This window comes from Acanthochromis polyacanthus, chromosome 6, assembly GCF_021347895.1.
Source record: "Acanthochromis polyacanthus isolate Apoly-LR-REF ecotype Palm Island chromosome 6, KAUST_Apoly_ChrSc, whole genome shotgun sequence".
Lineage (NCBI taxonomy): Eukaryota > Metazoa > Chordata > Actinopteri > Pomacentridae > Acanthochromis > Acanthochromis polyacanthus.
In genome coordinates, this window is record NC_067118.1 from 2,758,022 (window position 1) to 2,781,057 (window position 23,036).

General features: G+C 40.8%; 1 protein-coding gene across 1 annotated transcript; it reads right to left on the reverse strand.

Annotated features, from left to right (window-relative positions):
* Positions 1-582: 582 nt before the first annotated feature.
* On the reverse strand, positions 583-17,712 carry LOC110967591 (L-rhamnose-binding lectin CSL3-like; the record flags this gene model as incomplete). Its single annotated transcript, XM_051949699.1, has 7 exons — positions 583-900; positions 1,002-1,105; positions 2,677-2,812; positions 2,927-2,995; positions 15,309-15,412; positions 16,980-17,115; positions 17,646-17,712. Coding segments are annotated over 7 exons (624 nt in total), but the record flags the coding sequence as incomplete, so codon positions are not given.
* Positions 17,713-23,036: the final 5,324 nt, after the last annotated feature.

The window sequence follows — 23,036 nt, forward strand, 5'->3', positions numbered from 1 at the left end:
TGCACTGCCAGCATCTGAGGAACTGAACATCAAGTGGATTACTGGAATTATTGATGTTAATGGAACTCAAATGTCTCCAAGATGATTCAAACCTTATGGATGACCTCAAGGTCTTGAGGTCATCATGGTCTAGTAAATGGTGTCCATCTTATCTTTCATCCAAAATTATTAAAATGGATTTTAAAAAGACTGAAAATGTATCTGAAATTACTTGAAACATAACAAAATCAGGGAAAATGTCTTCAAAATGACTCAGAATTTGTCCAAAACTAATCAAAACAACTTAGTTTGTCCAGAAAAGACTCAGAACTCATCCAAAAACTAGCAAAATGTGTTCAAAATGACTGAGAATTCATCTGAATTGACTCTAAAAGTCTGAAATGTCTGAATCTCAAACAAAAACTCTGTTCTGCTGTAAGAGTGAACACAAGAATCCTCATGCACGGCTGAACACCAGGTGGATTCGTTTTCATGTGATTCTAAAGCAGGAAATACTTTGTTTTACTTGTTTGAGTAAGAGTGTTAAATAAATTATAATAATACTACAACAGTATGAACAAGAACACAGCCCAGACTCCACCATGTTGATGCCAGGTATATGTATTTATTAGCATAATGAAGATACAGGTACAGAAGAATATGATGAAATAACAGAAAAAAGCTGATAAAGACATTCAGTCAGGAAGGAACAGGAATCTTGAACTTGCGGTAACTATGTGGCCAAATGTTTGTGGACAGTTGACCAGCCTGATCTAGCTTGAGCTGTCCAAATACTTTTGGTCGTTTATTTACCATTTGAATTATTGTTATTTTGCTGATTACTGGTTCAGTATATATTTCATCCAGAGCTCAGATGATACGCTGCGATGTCTGACTTTAGGCTTTTATCCAGTCACGGAGCTGCAAAAGAGCAGATCAGATATCAGTTTTAGATTAAGTTATTGACCTGAGGGACAATGTTTTCGAAACTGAGAACATTTGAGTCATGTGAAGCTGCTTACAATCACAGGTGTAAGTCACTTCCAGGTACTTGTAGGTTCCCCAACAAGGGTCTCCAAACTCCGAGTTGCTGGCTGAGATGGAACAGGACCTTCTCCCGTCACAGCTGTCGATATAGATGAATATGAGTTAGCACTTTGTTTATGTCCGGAATATAAATATGAAATCACACACAGGAAGTCTGATAACCATGGAGAAACCACAAGGAAGAAGAAGGAGCAGATCAATGATCAAGGATTTCTACAAAGACCAGAAAAAACTCTTTTAAAAATCAGTTTTTGTAGTTTCCAGTTTTGATAAATTATATGATTTTGGAGATTTTTTTAAAAGCTAGTAGAGAGGTTATTCTGTTAGGGTCAAATACATTCACAGCAACTTGAATTATTAGTTTCAGTGACGAAAAAAATTAGGTTAATTACATTAGTTTCATGTTCTCCTAGTTAGTGATTCTGATCGACTACAGCTGCTGACTCCTCTGATCCAGTTTAAATAGAACCCATTAGATCCACTCATTAGACTCAAACACTACAGTGGGAAAGTCTGAGGAGCTCAGCAAAGATCTGAAAAAGAAAATCATTGACTTGAACAAGTCAGAAAGTCATTTGGAGCCATTTGAAAGCAGCTTCAGATCCTAAATCATCTGTTTGTCAGAATAAAGTTCATGGTCCAGTTGTGTTACTGCCACCATCAGGAAGAAAACACAAACTATCAGCTGCTGCTGAGAGACCATTGGTCAGGATGGTCAAGAGTCAAGCAAGAATGATGAAAAAGCAGGTGTGAATGAATGAGAAGCTGCTGGAACACAGCTGTCAGTGTCCACAGGGTTTTCCATCAACATGAGCTGAGAGGATCCATGAAGAAGGAAGTTCTTCCTCTAGAAGCAGAACCTTAAAGCTCCACTCAAGTCTGCTGCTGATCACATGGACAAAGAAAAGACCTTCTGGAGGAAAGTTGTGTGGTCAGATGGAAGAAAAACTGAAGGTGAGGCCTTTAACCCCAAGAACACCAAACCTACCTTCAAGCATGGTGGTGGCAGTATCATGCTCTGTGGAACTGGAGCTTTACACAAAGTAAATGGAATAATGAAGAAGGAGGATTACCTCCACATTCTTCAGGAAAACCTAAAACCATCAGCAGAAGGTTGATCTTGGACACAGTTGGATGTTTCAACCAGACAATGAGTCCAAACACACATCAGACGTGGTAAAGAAATGGTTCCATCAGGCTGGAATGAAGGTTCTAGACTGGTCTCCCCAAAGTCCTGACTTAAACCCATCAAGAACCTGTGGACTGATGAAGAAACAAGTCTGAGTCAGAAAGACAACAAGTTTAGTTGAACTGAACCAGTTCTGTCCAGAGGAGTCAAAGATGATCCAGAAGACTGAAACCAGAAGAACTGAACCAAATATTACATTTCATGTTTCTAGAAGACCTTTAGTAAATCTCTGAAAGAACCTCAATTCATGATTGTTATCATGACAAAGATTCATGTTTCAGTGATTCCATCATAGAAAATTCAGAGTTCTGTGAGTCATTGGAAACTACAGACTGATATGATTTATGTGGTCTTTAAAAGTGGATGGACACTTTGGTTCATGACTACGTCTGTCATGTGAGAAAAGACGAATGTGTGCAACATTCATCACAATGTTTAACAACAGCAGCTAGAATCTGTACCGTCGACCTACTCTACCCGACATGGGCAGTGAGCAGCAGGTATCCTGGGTCTGATAGGACGGTCGTGTAGCGGTACATGTGGTTCTGTCGCTGCGTCCATAATCAGCCCAGTGGATGTTGAGAACACGTCCGTAACCTGAAGAAGAAGAAGAAGAGTTGGAGAAGCTCAGAGGGAACAGCTCAGACAACAGGGAGGAAACCATCATGAAGATCTAAATATGTTGATGGTGTTGACAGAACTTGATCTTACCACATGTCAGGTGAGCCACAGAGCCCTCACAGGTCACAGAGTAAATTTCATTGGATCTTTCTGGGATAGCTAAAAGATTACAGATCAGGTTCAGTTCACATCCAGCAGCTCACTCATCACCTGACAGACTTTTACAAACACAAGGACCGCCCACACCCTCACCTGCTGCCTCAGGTGACGTTAGCAGTGAAAAATTGCAGCTGGAAAATGCAACCATTAAGTCCAACAGTTTTCATAGTTTATTATCCATGTTTGTGCAGACTGTTGGTCTAAGGCAACTCTCTGAAATCAGCTGCTGTACTGTGAACACAACCTAGTTTAGATTAGATTCAACTTTACTGTCAACACACAGAGAATGAAGACAACAGAAGGCAGTTTAGAATCTGACCAGAAGTACTGAAGGAGCAGAAAGGTGCTCCATAAAACTGTTCAAACTCTGTCAGGTTCCTCAGGGATCCTGAGTCAACAAAACTTTTCAGGTCCAGACACTAATTCTCAGTTGGATTGAGGTCTGGACTCTGACTCGGCCTCCAGAACTTCCACCTTGTTGTCTTCAAACCATTTCTGAGTATCTTTGGTTGTTTGCTTCGGTTCATCATCTGGATGGAAAACTAATCTTCTCCAAGTCTCAGTTCTCTTCAGACTGCATCAGGTTGTCCTCCAGGATTTCTCTAGACTTTGCTGCATTCATTTACCCTCTACCTTTACAAGCCTTCCAGGACCTGCTGCTGAGGAACATCATGATGCTGCCACCACCATGCTTCACAGTGGGGATGGTGTGTTTGTGATGAAGTTGAGTGTTTGGTGTCCATCAAGCTGAGCTCAGGTACTGGTAGCTTACAGCATATTTTGTCTGGTTGTACAATTAGCTTACCACAAGGCCGCTATACATGGCAGCATAATCAGGTGCTGAGAAGCTTAGCTGCAGGAATTGAAGAGAGGAGAATGCAAGTGAAATCTGGAGGTTCTAGTAAGTAGAGGTTAGTCGTGAAATTAGTTGGAGAGGGGGAGAAGGACAGAGGTCTTAAGTCAGGAAGGAGACAGGAGCGTGGCCGCCTGGTAGGAGCTGGTGATTGGGAAATGCAGGTACAGTCACTTCCAAAAGTATTGGAACAGCAAGTTCAATTCCTTTGTTTTTGTTGTATACTGAAGATATTTGGGTTTCAGATAAAAAGATGAATATGACACAAAAGTTCAGAATTCCAGATTTTATTTTGTGGTTTTTACATCAAGATGTGTTAAACAACCCAGGACAGAGCACCTTTTCTTTGAACCCACTCACTTTTCAAGTGAGCAAAAGTATTGGAACATGTGACTGATGGATATTATTAGTTGCCCAGGTGTTGCCTTTTAGATCGATTGCAGAGACATTAAATAGTTCTTGTTTTTGGCTTTGGGTTTCACCTGTGAAAACTACATTTTCTGTTAAGCAAACATTGGTAGGCATGGCTGGGGGAACCCGAGCAGAGAGCACACAGAGAGGCAGAACTAGATGCTGATTACGGATTTCATGTGCAATCAGGAGAAGTCTAGTGGCGGAGAACCGTGGCTAGGAATCTAGAAGTTTCTGAGAGTGAACAGGGAAACTGGGGAACTGACGGAGACTGGAAACCAGCGGTGGAACAGATGAGGGGGAGTGGGCAATGGGGCGACGGAGAGCTGACAGGAGGGTTTGGTTCTTGGCGGGTGGGGGTTGCCAGGTGATCCAGAGACCAGTGAGCTCAGCAGGAATTATCCACAGACGATGATGTTCCAGACGGTCCAAGGAGGAGGCAGAGCAGAGGAGAGCTGGGCAGCAGGGTGTCCAACTCGGCACAGGGAAACACAGGTTAGAATTAATCTTTAAACAGGTTTTCAGAGGCAAGAAGGCAACTAACTGCAGGAGCAGAGTCTACGTTCTGGCAGAGGCTGAGTGGAATGACTGGTCTTTTATGGAGGAGGAGCAATCAGTGGAAATGCCTCTCAGCTGTTCTGGATTCGGTGAGAGGGGAATTGGATGATTGACTGCAGCTGGGGAAGGCGGTACTGTGAGCAGAGAGTGAGAGAGCTGAATCAGGTGGTGGCAGAGGAGGAGGCCCTGATGATCATGAAGACCAGAGAGCTGTCTATGGGAGAAAAGCAAACCATTTTGAAGCCGAGAGAAGAGGGAAAATCGATCAGAGCTATTGCACAAACATTGGGCACAGCCACTACAACAATTTGGAATGTTCTGAAAAATAAAGAAACTACTGGTGTACTGAGCAACAAACATCGAACAGGTCGGCCCAAGGTAACAACAGCAGTTGATGACAGAAACATTGTGAGAGCTGTGAAGAAAAATCCAAAAACAACAGTCACTGACATCACTGCCAACCTCCACGGGGCACGGGTGAAAGAGTCACAATCCACTGTTAGAAGAAGACTCGGAGAGAAGGAAGAAAGAAGCCGTAGCACAAGATAAAAACACTCATCAGCAAAAAGAATCGGAAGGCCAGATTGGATTTTGCAAAGAAGTACAGAGATCAGCCACAAAAGTTTTGGAACAAAGTTTTATGGACTGATGAGACCAAGATTACCCTCTACCAAAGTGACGGAAAGGCCAAAGTATGGAGAAAGAAATAATCTGCTTACACACGTGGACAAAATTGTTGGTACCCCTCAGTTAAAGAAGGAAAAACCCACAATTCTCACTGAAATCACTTGAAACTCACAAAAGTAACAATAAATAAAAATTTATTGAAAATTAAATAATCAAAATCAGCCATCACTTTTGAATTGTTGATTAACATAATTATTTAAAAAAACAAACTAATGAAATAGGGCTGGACAAAAATGATGGTACCCATAACTTAATATTTTGTTGCACAACCTTTTGAGGCAATCACTGCAATTAAACGATTTCTGTATTTGTCAATGAGCGTTCTGCAGCTGTCAACAGGTATTTTGGCCCACTCCTCATGAGCAAACAGCTCCAGTTGTCTCAGGTTTGATGGGTGTCTTCTCCAAATGGCATGTTTCAGCTCCTTCCACATATGTTCAATGGGATTCAGATCTGGGCTCATAGAAGGCCACTTTAGAATAGTCCAACGCTTTTCTCTCAGCCATTCTTGGGTGTTTTTGGCTGTGTGTTTTGGATGGTTGTCCTGTTGGAAGACCCATGACCTGCGACTGAGACCAAGCTTTCTGACACTAGGCAGCACATTTCTCTCCAGAATGCCTTGATAGTCTTCAGATTTCATCGTACCTTGCACACTTTCAAGACACCCTGTGCCAGATGCAGCAAAGCAGCCCCAAAACATTACTGAGCCTCCTCCATGTTTCACCGTAGGGACAGTGTTCTTTTCTTCGTATGCTTGGTTTTTGAGTCTATGAACATAGAGTTGATGTGCCTTACCAAAAAGCTCCAGTTTGGTCTCATCTGTCCAAAGGACATTCTCCCAGAAGCTTTGTGGCTTGTCAACATGCATTTTTGCAAATTCCAGTCTGGCTTTTTTATGAGTTTTTTTCAGCAGTGGTGTCCTCCTTGGTCGTCTCCCATGAAGTCCACTTTGGCTCAAACAACGACGAATGGTGCAATCTGACACTGATGTACCTTGGCCTTGGAGTTCACCTTTAATTTCTTTGGAGGTTGCTCTGGGCTCTTTGGATACAATTCCAACGATCCGTCTCTTCAATTTGTCATCAATTTTCCTCTTGCGGCCACGTCCAGGGAGGTTGGCTCCTGTCCCGTGGGTCTTGAACTTCTGAATAATATGAGCCACTGTTGTCACAAGAACTTCAAGCTGTTTAGAGATGGTCTTATAGCCTTTACCTTTAAGATGTTTGTCTATCATTTTTTTTCGGATGTCCTGGGACAATTCTCTCCTTCGCTTTCTGTTGTCCATGTTCAGTGTGGTACACACCTTTTCACCAAACAGCAGGGTGACTACTTGTCTCCCTTTAAATAGGCAGACTGACTGATTATGAGTTTGGAAACACCTGTGATGTCAATTAAATGACACACCTGAGTTAATCATGTCACTCTGGTCAAATAGTTTTCAATCTTTTATAGAGATACCATCATTTTTGTCCAGGCCTGTTTCATTAGTTTGTTTTTTTAAATAATTATGTTAATCAACAATTCAAAAGTAATGGCTGTTTTTGATTATTTAATTTTCAATAAATTTTTATTTATTGTTACTTTTGTGAGTTTCAAGTGATTTCAGTGAGAATTGGGGGTTTTTCCTTCTTTAACTGAGGGGTACCAACAATTTTGTCCACGTGTGTATGATCCAAAACATACAAGCTCATCTGTGAAACATGGTGGAGGTAGTGTCATGGCTTAGGCTTACATGGCTGCTTCTGAATGAGCTCACTGGTCTTTATTGATGATGTAACTCATGATGGTAGCAGCAGAATGAATTCTGATGTCTACAAAACCATTTTGTCTGGCAATTTACAGAAAAATGCCTCCAAACTAATCGGGAGAAGCTTCATCATGCAACAAGACAATGACCCAAAGCACACTGTCAACACAACAAAGGACTTCATCAGGGGGGAAAAGTGGAAGGTCTTGGACTGGCCAAGTCAGTCACCAGACCTTAACCCAATAGAACATGCATTTACCTCCTGAAGAGGAGACCGAAGGGAGAAACCCCCAGAAAGAAACAAGAACTGAAAGAGGCTGCAGTAAAGGCCTGGAACAGCATTTCTAATGAAGAATGCAGCAGCCTGGTGAAGTCAACGGGTCACAGGCTCCATGTAGTTATTGCAAGTAAGGGTTATGCCACCAAATATTAAATGTTATTCACTTTAAGTTAATTTAACAATGTCTGTTCCAATACTTTTGCTCACTTGAAAAGTGAGTGGGTTCAAAGAAAAGGTTATCTTTCTTGGGTTGTTTAACACATCTAGATGTAAATACCACGAAATAAAAGCTGGAATTCTGAACTTTTGTGTCATATTCATCTTTTTATCTGAAACCCAAATGTCTTCAGTATACAGTGAACCCTCGCTATAACGCGGTTCACCTTTCACGGCTTCGCTGTTTCACGGATTTTTTTAGCGCATTTTTTTCATGCTTTTTTTTAAACAGTGCATTGTGTTTTGCATCCCGATTGGCTAAGGGACTGACCAACGTGAACAGTGTCCGTGCCTCGTCTCCTCTGCCATACAGGCCAGCACTGCCTGCTGTGGAGCGCTGGATCATTTCTCTCCTTGGTCTCCATGTAGTGAGACACCCTGAAAGACGGAGCTGACGGAGCAGCCTTATTCTTTTCCCCGCCGTCAACCGGACAGTAGACGTGGTCCCCAGCCGTCTCTGGCCATCGCAGCCGCGCTCCCCAGGAGAAGAGCGCTGGCGCGAGCCTTCCCCACCCCCGACTGCTCCAATTGATTCAGCCGGCCGCTCTCTGAGGCAAGAGTACCGCCGCGGCATCCACCTGGCTGCAGCTGCAGCGCTCCCCCTGGTGCAGTATTGTATAATATCTGTAAAAAATAAAGCTGACTACTTCACGGATTTCGCCTATCGCGGGTTCTTTTTGGAACGTAACCCCCGCGATAAACGAGGGTTCACTGTACAACAAAAACAAAGGAATTGAACTTGCTGTTCCAATACTTTTGGATGTGACTGTAAATTTAGGAGGAAAGCTTGTTGTTCCCCAAGAAATAGTGCAGATGGATTAGGAGAAATAATAATCGTTTGGGGGTGAAACAGGGATGGTAACGGAGTAGAGGGAGGCAGAGGACAAGCCCTCTCCTTCACTCTGTTTTCTCCGTCTTCTTTTCCCTCCTCCAATGTAGTAGGGAGGTTAAGCCCAAAAAATAGGCTTTTGACTTCAAGTCATGATGCAAAGGTCCCCATTTTTAAAATGGCCGCCAAAGCGTGATCTCACTTGTGTCTTAGGATAAATTTACTTGTATGACCCTAAAGTACTTCCATACCAAAGGGGACCTTTGCATCATGATTTGAAGTCAAAAGTCACTTAACCTCCCGACTAATGGGCAGAGATCCAGGAAGAGGAAGTGTAGATCAGGTGGGGGAGTGGCCTGTTAGAGTCACTCTGGCATAGATATGAATCAGTAGATAGGCCACGCCCCTCTGAGCGACACTAAGCTAGTGGGGGCAAAGTTTCAGTGTTTTCCATTGATGTGTACGGCGTGAAAACTAAAACAAGAAGACTGCCAGCTCACTGTGCTGCATAGTTGCACACCACATCGGACGATCGAGACAAGGAAACTTGGAATAACTTTTCATAGGTAAGAATAGTTTTTGGCTGTTTTTTCATTATTAAATCTTGTTGAGAGCTTCCAATCTATGACAGCGAGCTAGTTAGTTAGCCACTAGCATAACACTAACATGAGGTAGCAGCTTGACAATCAAATACTAGATGATTAATAGTAGCTGTAGTGTAGTTGTACAAGCAGTAGTAGTAATACTAAAAGTACAAGCAGTAGTAGTAGTATAAGTAGCTGTTAGAGTCGTAGAAGTAGTATCAGCATGTGTAATAGTATTACAAGTTGTAGTAGCAGAGACGGTATCAGCAGCAGTACCGGGCTTTGCAAAAGTTCTGTTACACGGTTTCATGATCTTTAGAGACGTTTACATGTCGGAGTGAAAAATTCCATAAAACAAACTGAAAGTTCTACCTTATAGGCAGGTGTCATTAATACAATTTTTTCTCCAGTGAAGTTGTATCAAGATGGAAGTCAAAAGAGTTGAGATATCTGCTCTCCTTCATGCTGGCCACAACAAGTCTGACAGAGCCAAGCAACTGAACATCAGCCGGATGACCGTCCACAGAGTCGCGGAGAGGCTCAAGAATGGTGAAGATCTTTCAGTGATCTTTCAAGAATGGTGGAGACCTGAAAGATCTTCACCATTCTTTAGCCTCTCCGCGACTCCGTGGACGGTCATCCGGCTGATGTTCAGCACAAAGGAGAGCAGATATCTCAACTCTTCTGACTTCCATCTTGATACAACTTCACCGGAGAAAAAATTGTATTAAGGACACCTGCCTATAAGGTAGAACTTTCCGTTTATTCAATGGAATTTTTCACTCCGACATGTAAACGTCTCTAAAGATCATGAAACCGTGTGTAACAGAACTTTTGCAAAGCCCGGTAGTTGGTGTATTACCACTACTACTAGTAGTAGTAGAATTACTATTAATACCACCAGTACTACCAATAGTAGTTATAAAGCCTACTTTTATAAATCCAGATTACCATATAATCTTCCTCCAAACCCATTTTATGATTGGGATTACAGCAGTTCTTTAGGACTGCTGTCAAATAATTGAAATGTTACTAAACAATGTTATACTGATCAAATTAAATAGCTTTGGTCTACAGTATATTGGCTGATTCAGTTCATTGTACTTAATTTATTAGCATGATTTCTTTATAAATATGTTGTTGTGTACATACTTATTTATTTCTCTGTCTATTTTTCTTACTCCATATAGATTTCCCAGAGACTATGGGCTGAGAAGGAAGTGGAAGTAGCTCTGAGGAGAGAAGGGTTTGCTGCCAGCAATGAGTCAGTGCTCTACAGTGATCATTTTAAACCTGAAGAGTCTGACAGGGCTGGGCAGGTTAGCCGGCTCAGACCTGGCAGTGTTGGGCAAGCTACATGGAAACTACAGTGCCTTGTGAAAGTATTCGGCCCCCTTGAACTTTTCAACCTTTCACCACATTTCAGGCTTCAAACATAAAGATATAAAATTGTAATTTTTTGTCAAGAATCAACAACAAGTGGGACACAATCGTGAAGTGGAACGAAATTTATTGGATATTTTAAACTTTTTTAACAAATAAAAACCTGAAAAGTGGGGCGTGCAATATTATTCGGCCCCCTTGCATTAATACTTTGTAGCGCCACCTTTTGCTGCAATTACAGCTGCAAGTCGCTTGGGGTATGTCTCTATCAGTTTTGCACATCCAGAGACTGAAATTCTTGCCCATTCTTCCTTGCAAAACAGCTGGAGCTCAGTGAGGTTGGATGGAGAGCGTTTGTGAACAGCAGCCTTCAGCTCTGCCCACAGATTCTGGATTGGATTCAGGTCTGGACTTTGACTTGGCCATTCTAACACCTGGATACGTTTATTTGTCAACCATTCCATTGTAGATTGGGCTTTATGTTTTGGATCATTGTCCTGTTGGAAGATAAATCTCCGTCCCAGTCTCAGGTCTTTTGCAGACTCCAACAGGTTTTCTTCCAGAATGCTCCTGTATTTGGCTCCATTCATCTTCCCATCAATTTTAACCATCTTCCCTGTCCCTGCTGAAGAAAAGCAGGCCCAAACCATGAGGCTGCTACCACCATGTTTGACAGTGGGGATGGTGTGTTCAGGGTGATGAGCTGTGTTGCTTTTACGCCAAACATATTGTTTTGCATTGTGGCCAAAAAGTTGGATTTTGGTTTCATCTGACCAGAGCACCTTCTTCCACATGTTTGGTGTGTCTCCCAGGTGGCTTGTGGCAAACTTCAAACCAGACTTTTTATGGATATCTTTGAGAAATGGCTTTCTTCTTGCCACTCTTCCATAAAGGCCAGATTTGTGCAGTGTACGATTGATTGTTGTCCTATGGACAGACTCTCCCACCTCAGCTGTAGATCTCTGCAGTTCATCCAGAGTGATCATGGGCCTCTTGGCTGCATCTCTGATCAGTCTTCTCCTTGTTGGAGGTGAAAGTTTAGAGGGACGGCCGGGTCTTGGTAGATTTGCAGTGGTCTGATGCTCCTTCCATTTCAATATGATTGCTTGCACAGTGCTCCTTGAGATGTTTAAAGCTTGGGAAATCTTTTTGTATCCAAATCCAGCTTTAAACTTCTCCACAACAGTATCTGGGACCTGCCTGGTGTGTTCCTTGGTCTTCATGATGCTCTCTGCACTTTAAACAGAACCCTGAGACTACCACAGAGCAGGTGCATTTATACGGAGACTTGATTACACACAGGTGGATTCTATTTATCATCATCAGTCATTTAGGACAACACTGGATCATTCAGAGATCCTCACTGAACTTCTGGAGTGAGTTTGCTGCACTGAAAGTAAAGGGGCCGAATAATATTGCACACTCCACTTTTCAGGTTTTTTATTTGTTAAAAAAGTTTAAAATATCCAATAAATTTCGTTCCACTTCACGATTGTGTCCCAATTGTTGTTGATTCTTGACAAAAAACTAAAATTTTATATCTTTATGTTTGAAGCCTGAAATGTGGCGAAAGGTTGAAAAGTTCAAGGGGGCCGAATACTTTCACAAGGCACTGTATAATGAGCTAAGCTACCAGCTACTCCGTGTTAAATCAAGCTTTACTACACTGAAGCTATGACCCACAGAAATGTAGCAAGCTAAGCTACAGCAATATGGCCAAAGTAGCTTAATACATTCAAGTTACTTTTTTTTTTCTCCACACTGAACCGACTTAATTATCACAAAAATTCAGGGGCTAATAATGAAGTTTTCTCCCATACCTCTTCCCTCCTATATGTATCAGTTTAATTATTTAATCCCCCAATTTATACATATTCACACACTGCCACCACAACCTTACACGTAATTTAATTAATTTACTGCCACGCGAATTTTAGATGTTGAAAAGCAGCTTGTTTGTGTGTGCATCTTATACTGCGGTTGACATGTGGTGGTTAGCTAACTGCTGCTGGTTGTGCATATTCGGTAGTCACCTGTATATGGGTTCTCACATTTGTATTTGACGTCTTTGAAGTTGACAGAAACTTCGCCTTGGGCTGGCACAGTAGGCATCTGAAAACATAACTTTTCACCGTTTTTTCACAAAAACTCATATAACTATTTAGGTAGGGCCACGGTGACTCTGACTCCTTCGGTTGCTTCAGTGAACTGAAGCGAGCGTCTGTGTGTGTGGATCCAGTGAGTCGCAGGAAGGGATTGTTGAATGACGTCAACAGTTCTTCCGCTTCTATTGGTCGACACAGACATGTCGGCGTTTGGAGATGAGACTGCAGCAGAGCAGAAAGCTCCGCTTCAAGCAGTTCAACATTCATCATTTTAAAATGTAGCTTTTTGCGTTCGCTACTGCGCTACATGACCAAAAGATCAGCTAGGCTGTTGAAACATTTTTTGATTTAGTAAACAACGACACTATCGCGTCGTTACAGAAAAATATAGTTAAACTACTAACGACGCTATTTGTAGTGACGTTACTGCCCAACACTGAGACCTGGTGTTGTTCCATCAGTGTTTATTAAATAATAATTAATTAATATTGATACTTCAGTTGTTTATTGTAAAAGTAAATAAACTCTACCCTGTTCTAATCTATCTTGTTATATGTATATGTCATCCTAAAAAGAGATATAAAAAATAAATAATTAATATTAATAATAATTGTGCTGTTTATTGTTAATGTAATTGTGTTGTTTATTGTAAATATCAAGAAACTCTATCCTGTTCTAGTCTAGCTCCTTGTTATATATATGTGTGTGTGTGTGTGTGTGTGTGTGTGTGTGTGTGTGTGTGTGTGTGTGTGTGTGTAAATAATAATAAATTAATATTAAGAAGAAATAAATTAATAGATTACATTTACAATTAAATCTTTTGATCTCAAAACATTTTCTATGTATCTATGTATTTACATTTATTTATGTAATGGCTGAACTGAAAAGATTCCCTGGCCTCTGGACCTAAAGAATAATCCATCCATCCATCCATCCTCTATACACCGCTTCATCCTCATTAGGGTCATGGGGGGTGCTGGAGTCTATCCCAGCTGACTCGGGTGAAGGCAGGGGACACCCTGGACAGGTCACCAGTCTGTCACAGGGCTACATATACAGACACACAATCACACTCACATTCACACCTACGGACAATTTAGAGTAACCAATTAACCTCAGCATGTTTTTGGACTGTGGGAGGAAGCCGGAGTACCCGGAGAAAACCCACGCATGCACAGGGAGAACATGCAAACTCCATGCAGAAAGATCCCAGGCCCAGACCGGGATTTGAACCGGGGATCTTCTTGCTGCAAGGCAAAAGTGCTAACCACTACGCCACTGTGCAGCCCCCTAAAGAAGAAGATAACTAAAATTACAGGCTACATTTGTAGGAAGTCTTTTTTGGTGTTTTTTAAATGATTATTTTAGATCAAATATTCTCTATTAATAGTACATGTTTTGACGTTGACAATGAAGTAGACCACATGGAAATCGGTCAAGAAGTGAGCAAATTATGATTTATTTTCAATGTACATGCATTGTTTTGAATGGGAACTTTGCCCCCTCCAAGATGGCCGCCACGTAGGCACGTTGATTAGCCAGCTGCTACAACGCGCTCGTGTATCTACTCTTCTATACATATCTATGCTCTCTGGGACCATGTGGCCATCTCAGGTAAGTCTGTGGTGTAAGGTAGTGGCTGTTTCTTTTTCTTTGTGTTTTTTTCTTGTTAGGTAGCATTAGCAATGGGCAGTTAGCAACTGGTTCTTGCATCTTAGATGAAGTCTGCTGTATACGCTCTGTCTGCGGTGAGCTTGGCTGAAGCAGTGATGTATTTTAGCAATCAGCGGTTAGCATTAGCATGTAGCATGAGCGAGTTTGGCTGACTTGTATAGTTTCTTTGTCAGTGGCAAGTTTGCTTTGGACATGGTGGTAGTCTTGCAGCTAGCATTAGCATTTAGAGGGATTTGAAGAGTTTATAAATGCAGTTTCCATGGCCTTTTTTTTCTATTTTTATCTGTTGGCACTAGGTATTCAGCATCTTGCACTTGCTAACTGGTAGCATCAGCACTGGTTACTACCTGAAGCATCTCCTAAACGGGCCTTTGTCAGCTGAACGTGGCGGTGCTGTTTGGTTTGTGTAGGAGCAGTGTGAACTGGCACTAGGGGTGTGAATCTGGGACACCAGAGTTGATCCCAGCCTCCTGGAAGTGTTGTGGGACTAAATAGGCGAAACACCATTGAAGGGAGGTTTCCACCTGATGACCCCCAGAGATGTCAGGAACCACTGCTCACTGGTGTGTATAGTGATGGGTCAGGGATCCTAGGTCCTTCACTGAGTGTTCATCCTCTTTGTTTGGCGCACATGGCTCTTGTGTTTAAACCAATCATCTAGTCTGATAGTCATAAAGCTCCATCCTGTGTTGGAAGACATGAGTCTCCACGTGTCTTCTGGTGAACTCTAGTCCAGGTTTAATATGACCATTGGAACTCCTTCAGAGGAGTCATAGGTGTCTTGGTGACCTCCCTCACTAGTCTCTTTCCTGTGACACCTTCATTTCTTTAAAAAAATGCCAGATTAAATTCAATATGATTCAGTGATGAAAAGCAATAAAAATGGAAAGCTTCAGATGGAGATGAACAATTTTTGTAAACCCTGTAGTTTAGGTTCTAGTGTTTCCTCAAACTAACGGTAGCCGAAGCTTCTCTGAGCTGCTTACCGATACATTTGTAAGTCACATCCAGGTACTTGTGTGTGCCCCAGCAGGGGTCTCCAAACTCCCAGTTGCTGGCTTTGATGGCACAGCAGTGATTCCAATCACAGCTGTGGATGTAGATTAATATGAGTTAGCACCTTGTTTATGTCCAGAATATAAATATGAACTCACACACAGGAAGACTGATGAACATGCAGAAACCACAAGGAAGAAGAGGGAGCAGGAGATCAATAATCAATGATTTATACCAAAAAAGACCCCCCAAAAAACTCCTTTTAAAATCAGTTTTTGTAGTTTCCAGTTTCAATAAATTTGGGAGATTTTTAAAAAGGCAATAGAGATAATTCTGTTGGGGTCAAATATTTACACAGCAACTTGAATTATTAGTTCCAGTGATTAAAAAAGTTGTGTTAATTACATTAGTTTCATGTTCTTCTAGTTAGTGATTCTGATCGACTACAGCTGCTGACTCCTCTGATCCAGTTTAAATAGAACCCATTAGATCCACTCATTAGACTCAAACACTACAGTGGGAAAGTCTGAGGAGCTCAGCAAAGATCTGAAAAAGAAAATCATTGACTTGAACAAGTCAGAAAGTCACTTGGAGACATTTGAAAGCAGCATCAGATCCTAAATCATCTGTTTGTCAGAATAAAGTTCATGGTCCAGTTGTGTTACTGCCACCATCAGGAAGAAAACACAAACTATCACCTGCTGCTGAGAGACCATTGGTCAGGATGGTCAAGAGTCAAGCAAGAATGATGAAAAAGCAGGTGTGAATGAATGAGAAGCTGCTGGAACACAGCTGTCAGTGTCCACAGGGTTTTCCATCAACATGAGCTGAGAGGATCCATGAAGAAGGAAGTTCTTCCTCTAGAAGCAGAACCTTAAAGCTCCACTCAAGTCTGCTGCTGATCACATGGACAAAGAAAAGACCTTCTGGAGGAACGTTCTGTGGTCAGATGGAAGAAAACTGAAGGTGAGGCCTTTAACCCCAAGAACACCAAACCTACCATCAAGCATGGAGGTGGCAGTATCATGCTCTGTGGAACTGGAGCTTTCCACAAAGTAAATGGAATAATGAAGAAGGAGGATCACCTCCACATTCTTCAGGAAAACCTAAAACCATCAGCAGAAGGTTGATCTTGGACACAGTTGGATGTTTCAACCAGACAATGAGTCCAAACACACATCAGACGTGGTAAAGAAATGGTTCCATCAGGCTGGAATGAAGGTTCTAGACTGGTTTCCCCAAAGTCCTGACTTAAACCCATCAAGAACCTGTGGACTGATGAAGAAACAAGTCTGAGCTAGAAATACAAGTTTAGTTGAACAGAACCAATTCTGTCCAGAGGAGTCAAAGATGATCCAGAAGACTGAAACCAGAAGAACTGATCCAAATATTACATTTCATGTTTCCAGAAGAGTTTTCATAAATCTATGAAAGAACCCAAACTCATGATAATTTTCATGACAAAGATTCATGTTTCAGTGATTCCATCATAGAAAATTCAGAGTTCTGTGAGTCATTGGAAACTACAGACTGATATGATTTATGTGGTCTTTAAAAGTGGATGGAAACTTTGGTTCATGACTGTACGCCTGTCATCTGAGAGAAGACAAATGTGTGCAACATTCATCACAATGTTTAACAACAGCAGCTGGAATCTTTACCGTTTTTCTACTATGCCTGTCGTGTCCAGTGAGCAGTCGGTATCTCGAAGCAACCAGTACGGTTTTCCAGAGGAACATCTGTATCTGTTGTGGCGCCCATAATTAGCCTTAATAACGTAGATTTGGTAGCCTTTACCTGAAGAAGACGAAGAGTTGGAGAATCTCAGAGGGAACAGATCTTACAACAAGGAGGTAAATAAGAGATATAAATATGACAAACTTTGTGTAACATCAAGTAAATCAGAAGAAAATCCCCTGAAAACTCCTCAGAACCATCTGGTTCTTCAGCTTAAGTAATTTCATTAATGATCCCAATTTTACCTTCAGATTGTGACACCTGGATGAATGTAAAACTGATCTGGTGTCAGTTTTTACCAGAACTCAGATGTGTTTTTCCTTCTTCCTTTCCTATATGTGTATATATATATATATATATATATATATATATATATGGACTTCAAGGAAAATATAGGTTCAAAATAGGCCTTTTCACAGTGACTTCAAGGACCTGGAACTCTGGAAACATTTCCAGTATGAAGTTACAACGCTGATCTTTAATAAAGTTACTGCAGATGAAGAACCAGATGGTTCTGAGGAGGTTCTGGTTGGATGTTCTGACGGATTTTCAGGTGATGCAGCTACAAACAGAGCAGAACTTGATCTCACCACATTTCAGATGAGCCCAAGAACCTTCACAGGTCACCTCACGATATGTTTGGCAGCTTCCCAGGTTCTAACAGATCAGAGATCAGCTTCAGATTGAGTTCAACATAAAGTTTTATGAATATAATCAGAAAAGAAAGGACACCTTTAATGTTTACCTGAAGTCATGAGCAGACACGCTGCCATCAGCACTGAAACACAGAACGACTGTTTAATGTGTGGAAAGATTCAGAAAAATACAATATTTATCACTTTAACCTTCAAAAACCCGACATTACTGTACAGGAAGTAAATATTCAGACAAATTAGCAGCACACAATCACTTTGGATGTGACTTTCTGTCATGCGAACGTATAAAGCTGAAACTAAAGGCTCCTTAAATTGGAAATAATTCAAATTTTTTATTTATAATTCTAATTATTGAACACTGTGTTGGGATCACATTGATCAGAATTCTCCTCTGCCGAGATGTTTTTAGTCTCTATCATCTAAATTCCTGCAATCTGGAGAGTTTTTATGCAATAATTTGTTCTTTTTCTGCAAAAAAAGTCTACTGAGGAAGACCAGACAAAACTGTTAAAACAAACTGACGATAAATGACAAGAAATGGACCCACAACGAACCAGAACTTAGTTTTCACATCATTTACTGTTTGTGAACTTTTCCCACCCGTCTAGGGGAAGGTCCGTCCATCCATCCTCTATACACAGCTTTATCCTCACTCGGGTCATGGGGGGTGCTGGAGTCTATCCCAGCTGACTCGGGTGAAGGCAGGGGACACCCTGGACAGGTCACCAGTCTGTCACAGGGCTACATATACAGACACACAATCACACTCACATTCACACCTACGGACAATTTAGAGTAACCAATTAACCTCAGCATGTTTTTGGACTGTGGGAGGAAGCCGGAGTACCCGGAGAAAACCCACGCATGCACAGGGAGAACATGCAAACTCCATGCAGGAAGATCCCAGGCCAGGATTTGAACCAGGGATCTTCTTGCTGCAAGGTGAAAGTGCTAACCACTACTCCACTGTGCAGCCCTCCATTCAAACTAGTTTAGCACTCAAGACCTTATCCACCAAAAACACAAGTAGCAGAAAAAGAACCCTAACTAAGTCTGACAAACAAAAGCAAAGCTCGCCGAATCTAACAGAGAAACACAACCAAAACATGCTGCTGTCAGAGAGGCTCATCCACTGCAGCACTGCAAAAACTCCAAATCTCAACAGTCTGTTTGTCTTATTTTTAGTCAGAATGTCTGATCCTATTTGATTTAAGATAAATTCACTTAACAAGAGACATTTCAGCAGATAGAGGGAATTGTTTTAAGACAAAGCATCTTAAATATCTTGTTAAGTCAAACAATCTTGAAATTATCTTATTGTGTCGTCCTGTGGGTCAAATTGACTCATTTTTAAGTTTAAAAATGTGGGGAAAATAGGTCTTTTCACAGTGAAAACGTCCACATTTTCAACATTTTTTGTAAATTTTTTGGTTGGAAAAAGAAATGTTAAAAAAAGTTTCTTTAAGAACATTTGGGGGAAAAAAATAAACAAGTATTCAGTGAATTTCCCTGGATTTTGTTTGATTTTTTCCCCTAATGTTCTTAAAGAAACTATTAGAAGTTTTATTAATATATATGTAATCAATTTTGATATTTTAGGATTTTTGAGAAAAATTGTTTTCTTTTTTTTGGAAACATATACAAATTTTTAGATTTTTAAAAATTTTATTTCTTGACAAATTTGGAGATTTAAAAAAAAACATTTTGAGGGAAACTTTTTAGGAGTTTTCTTCCTTAGGATTTTGCAATTTTTTTAAATAAATTTGGGGAATATTTTTGCTGAATTTTTGGAGTTTATTCAGACAAGGAAAGTATTTTTTTGGTGCCGTAAATGAAGACAACAGGAGAGTTAAGACACCTCAGCTTGACAATCCTGGTAAAATAGAGCTTAGAATAAATTTTCCAGCTCATTTTAAGATCTCAATATTCTAAATATCAGATCTTATTTCCAGAAATTTCACCAAGACATTTTTCACTTGTTCATTTTTCACTTATTTCAAGTTAAAAGTTCCTTGAAATAAGTTTTTTTCTTGTTTTGAGAGGAGCATTTTTTCCAGTGAGGCTGCCGAGATTTAAAAAGGTGAAGAGCCAGCCAGCATCGTCACCCTGCAGCCAGTTACACTCCTCCTGAACAGAACCAAGACAGACAACACACTCCAACCTAACAGGACGAACAGACGACTCACACAGAAAGCAAGGAGGAGACAAAGATCCACACAACAGAACGCTCACTCCCAGACAGCAGCAGAACTCCCAAACACAGTAAAACCACAGTAAAACCACAATACGGCCACAGCCACAACAAACATGAAGAGATTTCAACATTTTAATGAGAAACTCATAAAATGGAGACTCGTGGTTTCAGTTTTCTACTTTAATAAGTACAGTTCTCTGCTTTAATAGATGTTAGTTTTACAGTTTTCTGCTTTAATAGATGTTAGTTTTACAGTTTTCTGCTTTAATAAATGATAGTTTTACAGTTTTCTACATAAATAAATGTTAGTTTCAGTTTTCTACTCACTCAGAGGGAAGCTGGTCATGGTTCAGACAAACTTCAGGTCATCAGAAGAAAAAGTTTCTGAAACTGAACTAAAACAAACAGAAGCTGATGTTTGGTCTCAGAGTTTATCCAGGAGATCTCAGTGACAGTGACGGACTTTTAATTGTCTGAGTCAATAATTTTTGTGTGTGTGTTGAAATCAGGGTGTGGGGAGAGATTAATATGAAACATTTCTTATCAAGTTTTGACAGGTACCAATAAGAAGCTGCCACGTCACAAGGGGGCGGGACTTCAGTCTCTCAGCCAATGAGAGACTGTGTCGCCATAGACGCCTTCCTTTAGCCACACCCCATCCGCCATATTTGTAGTTTTTTTCTTTTAAAGGAAATGACGAATTTTAAGACTTATTAAAGTCAAGAAAGGAGAGAAGACGGGGTGATGAAAGTCAAGTGAAACAACCAACTGTTATATTTCATATATATACCATTATTGCATTACACTCACTCCGAGTGTCCCTGGTTCCAGAGCTGGATGCTTCACATCTGTGGTTGCTGTCCCACCAACTGGTCCAGTCTCCATCATGTCCACTGTGGGATGCTGCTGCTGACCTTCCTCCAGTCCTCTGCTTCCAGCTGCTCATTTCCACCTGTCTACTCTGCATCACCCTCACTGTACTTGATCTGCTCTTCTACATAGGTGAAGGGTTTACTTCAGGCAACTGGACTTATTCTTGTGATCTTGAAGACGTTTCGCCTCTCATCCAAGCGGCTTCTTCAGTTCTAAAAACTAGTATGGAGAGTCCCAGGTATTTAACCACTAGAGATGAAGGTGGGGCTAAGGCTGATGGTATCTACTGAAAGACTAAAGAAAACTTTCAACAACAGGTGTTGAAACCCAATGAAGTTACCACACTAGTTTTTAGAACTGAAGAAGCCGCTCGGATGAGAGGCAAAACGTCTTCAAGATCACAAGAATAAGTCCAGTCACCTTAAGATGACCTGGACGACTGAGAACCTTCACAGACACAGGCTCTTCTACATACTGTTTGAATTTTACTACCAGCTACATATGTAGAATATTTAATGACGTACACCAGAACAGGAAGCTATGGATCAGTTTACATGTTAGCTTCTACTTTGTATGTATCATCTATCTGATCATACATGTGTCCAACTGTATGTTGTATGTTCCTTGCTCCCCCACTCCTCTCTTCTCCCATCCCTCCCCCTCTTCTGTCCTTCTCTACCTCCCATCCAGCAGATGGTTCCACCACACAAAGATCCGGGTTCTGCTCTTTTTCCTGTTTAAAGGGTGTTTTTCTTGCCACTGTCACTTGCTGCTCTGGGGTTCATATGAGTTCTGTAAAGCGTCTTGAGACAATTTGACTGTAATTGGCGCTATATAAAGAAAACTGAATTGAATTGAATCTCATTTTACAGAAGACATGCACATTAAACGTTTTATTTGGTAAAATAACAAAATGACACCAAACTCTTTTGATGTTTTTTTAAAATATGAAACTTAATATAGTTCTCAGGAGTTGTGTACTGTATTGTAAGTGACAATTTTGTGGTATTTTCTAAGATTCACAAGCGTCATGGTACTTGTGTCCAAACTTATGGCCATGGTCATAAGTTTGGACACCGCATGACTTACTATGTCTGTTTTGATGTCTATTACAGAACATAACTAATATTTTTTGACAGCACCAGTTTAATTAGTCAACAAATCAACAAGGGATATAATATCATCAATAAATTCCAACAATTGGAACAACTTTGTTCCCAAAACATAATATTAGAAGAAAATAACAAAAAAATGCAGTACTTTCACAACCGAATTTGGTAAGAATAACAAAATGACACCAAACTCTTTTGATGTTTTTTTTAAATATGAAACTTAATATAGTTCTCAGGAGTTGTGTACTGTATTGTAAGTGACAATTTTGTGGTATTTTCTAAGATTCACAAGCGTCATGGTACTTGTGTCCAAACTTATGGCCATGACTCTATGACTGATGAGAAAACCACAGCAAAATTATCCTTTGGCCAAATATCTGCACACACCTCCCCCAACACCCCATGAAAGTATTTTGTCCTCTGAAGGGGGGCCTGACAGAAAAAGTCTGAGAACCACTGCTTTAGGAGAAGTTGGACTGAGTCTTTGTCAAACGTCTGATCTGATCTTCAGTCCAGTTTGCTGCAGGATCATCATCACGTCGTGGTTTCAGCTGCAAACTGACAGAAAGATGAAAACAGAATGAGGAAGGAAATGATGAATGAAACCGACTTCATCTTTCTGACCGATCAGACAAACACTGGAGGCTGTGATGTTCATCTGCAGCAGACAACACAAAAACAGACATAAGACATCTTGAGAACATCTGGTTCTTCATCTGCAGGAACTTTATTCATGATCAGAGTTCTACCTTCATACTGGGAATATTTTCAGAGTTCCAGGTCCTTGAAGTCCATAGAGGTGGGTCCAGATTTATCACTTTAATGGACTTTTTCCATCATTTCTGAGCGTCACAACTTCATCAGTCCATCAGATAGAACCATGACATTTAGGAGGAGAAACACATCTGAGTTCTGATAGAAACTGACACCAGATCAGTTCTACATCTATCCAGGTGTCACAGTCAAAAGAATAAACCTCATTTTACCAAAATAACTCAGAAAATGCTCAGATTCCCTCAAACTGATCCAAACTGTCTAGAAATCAAAATGTGCCCACACTGACAAAGACATCGACCAAATGACCTGAAACACCAACGCTAAACACCTAGAAACTTTTCCCAAATGACTCAAAACTTAAAAACTTGC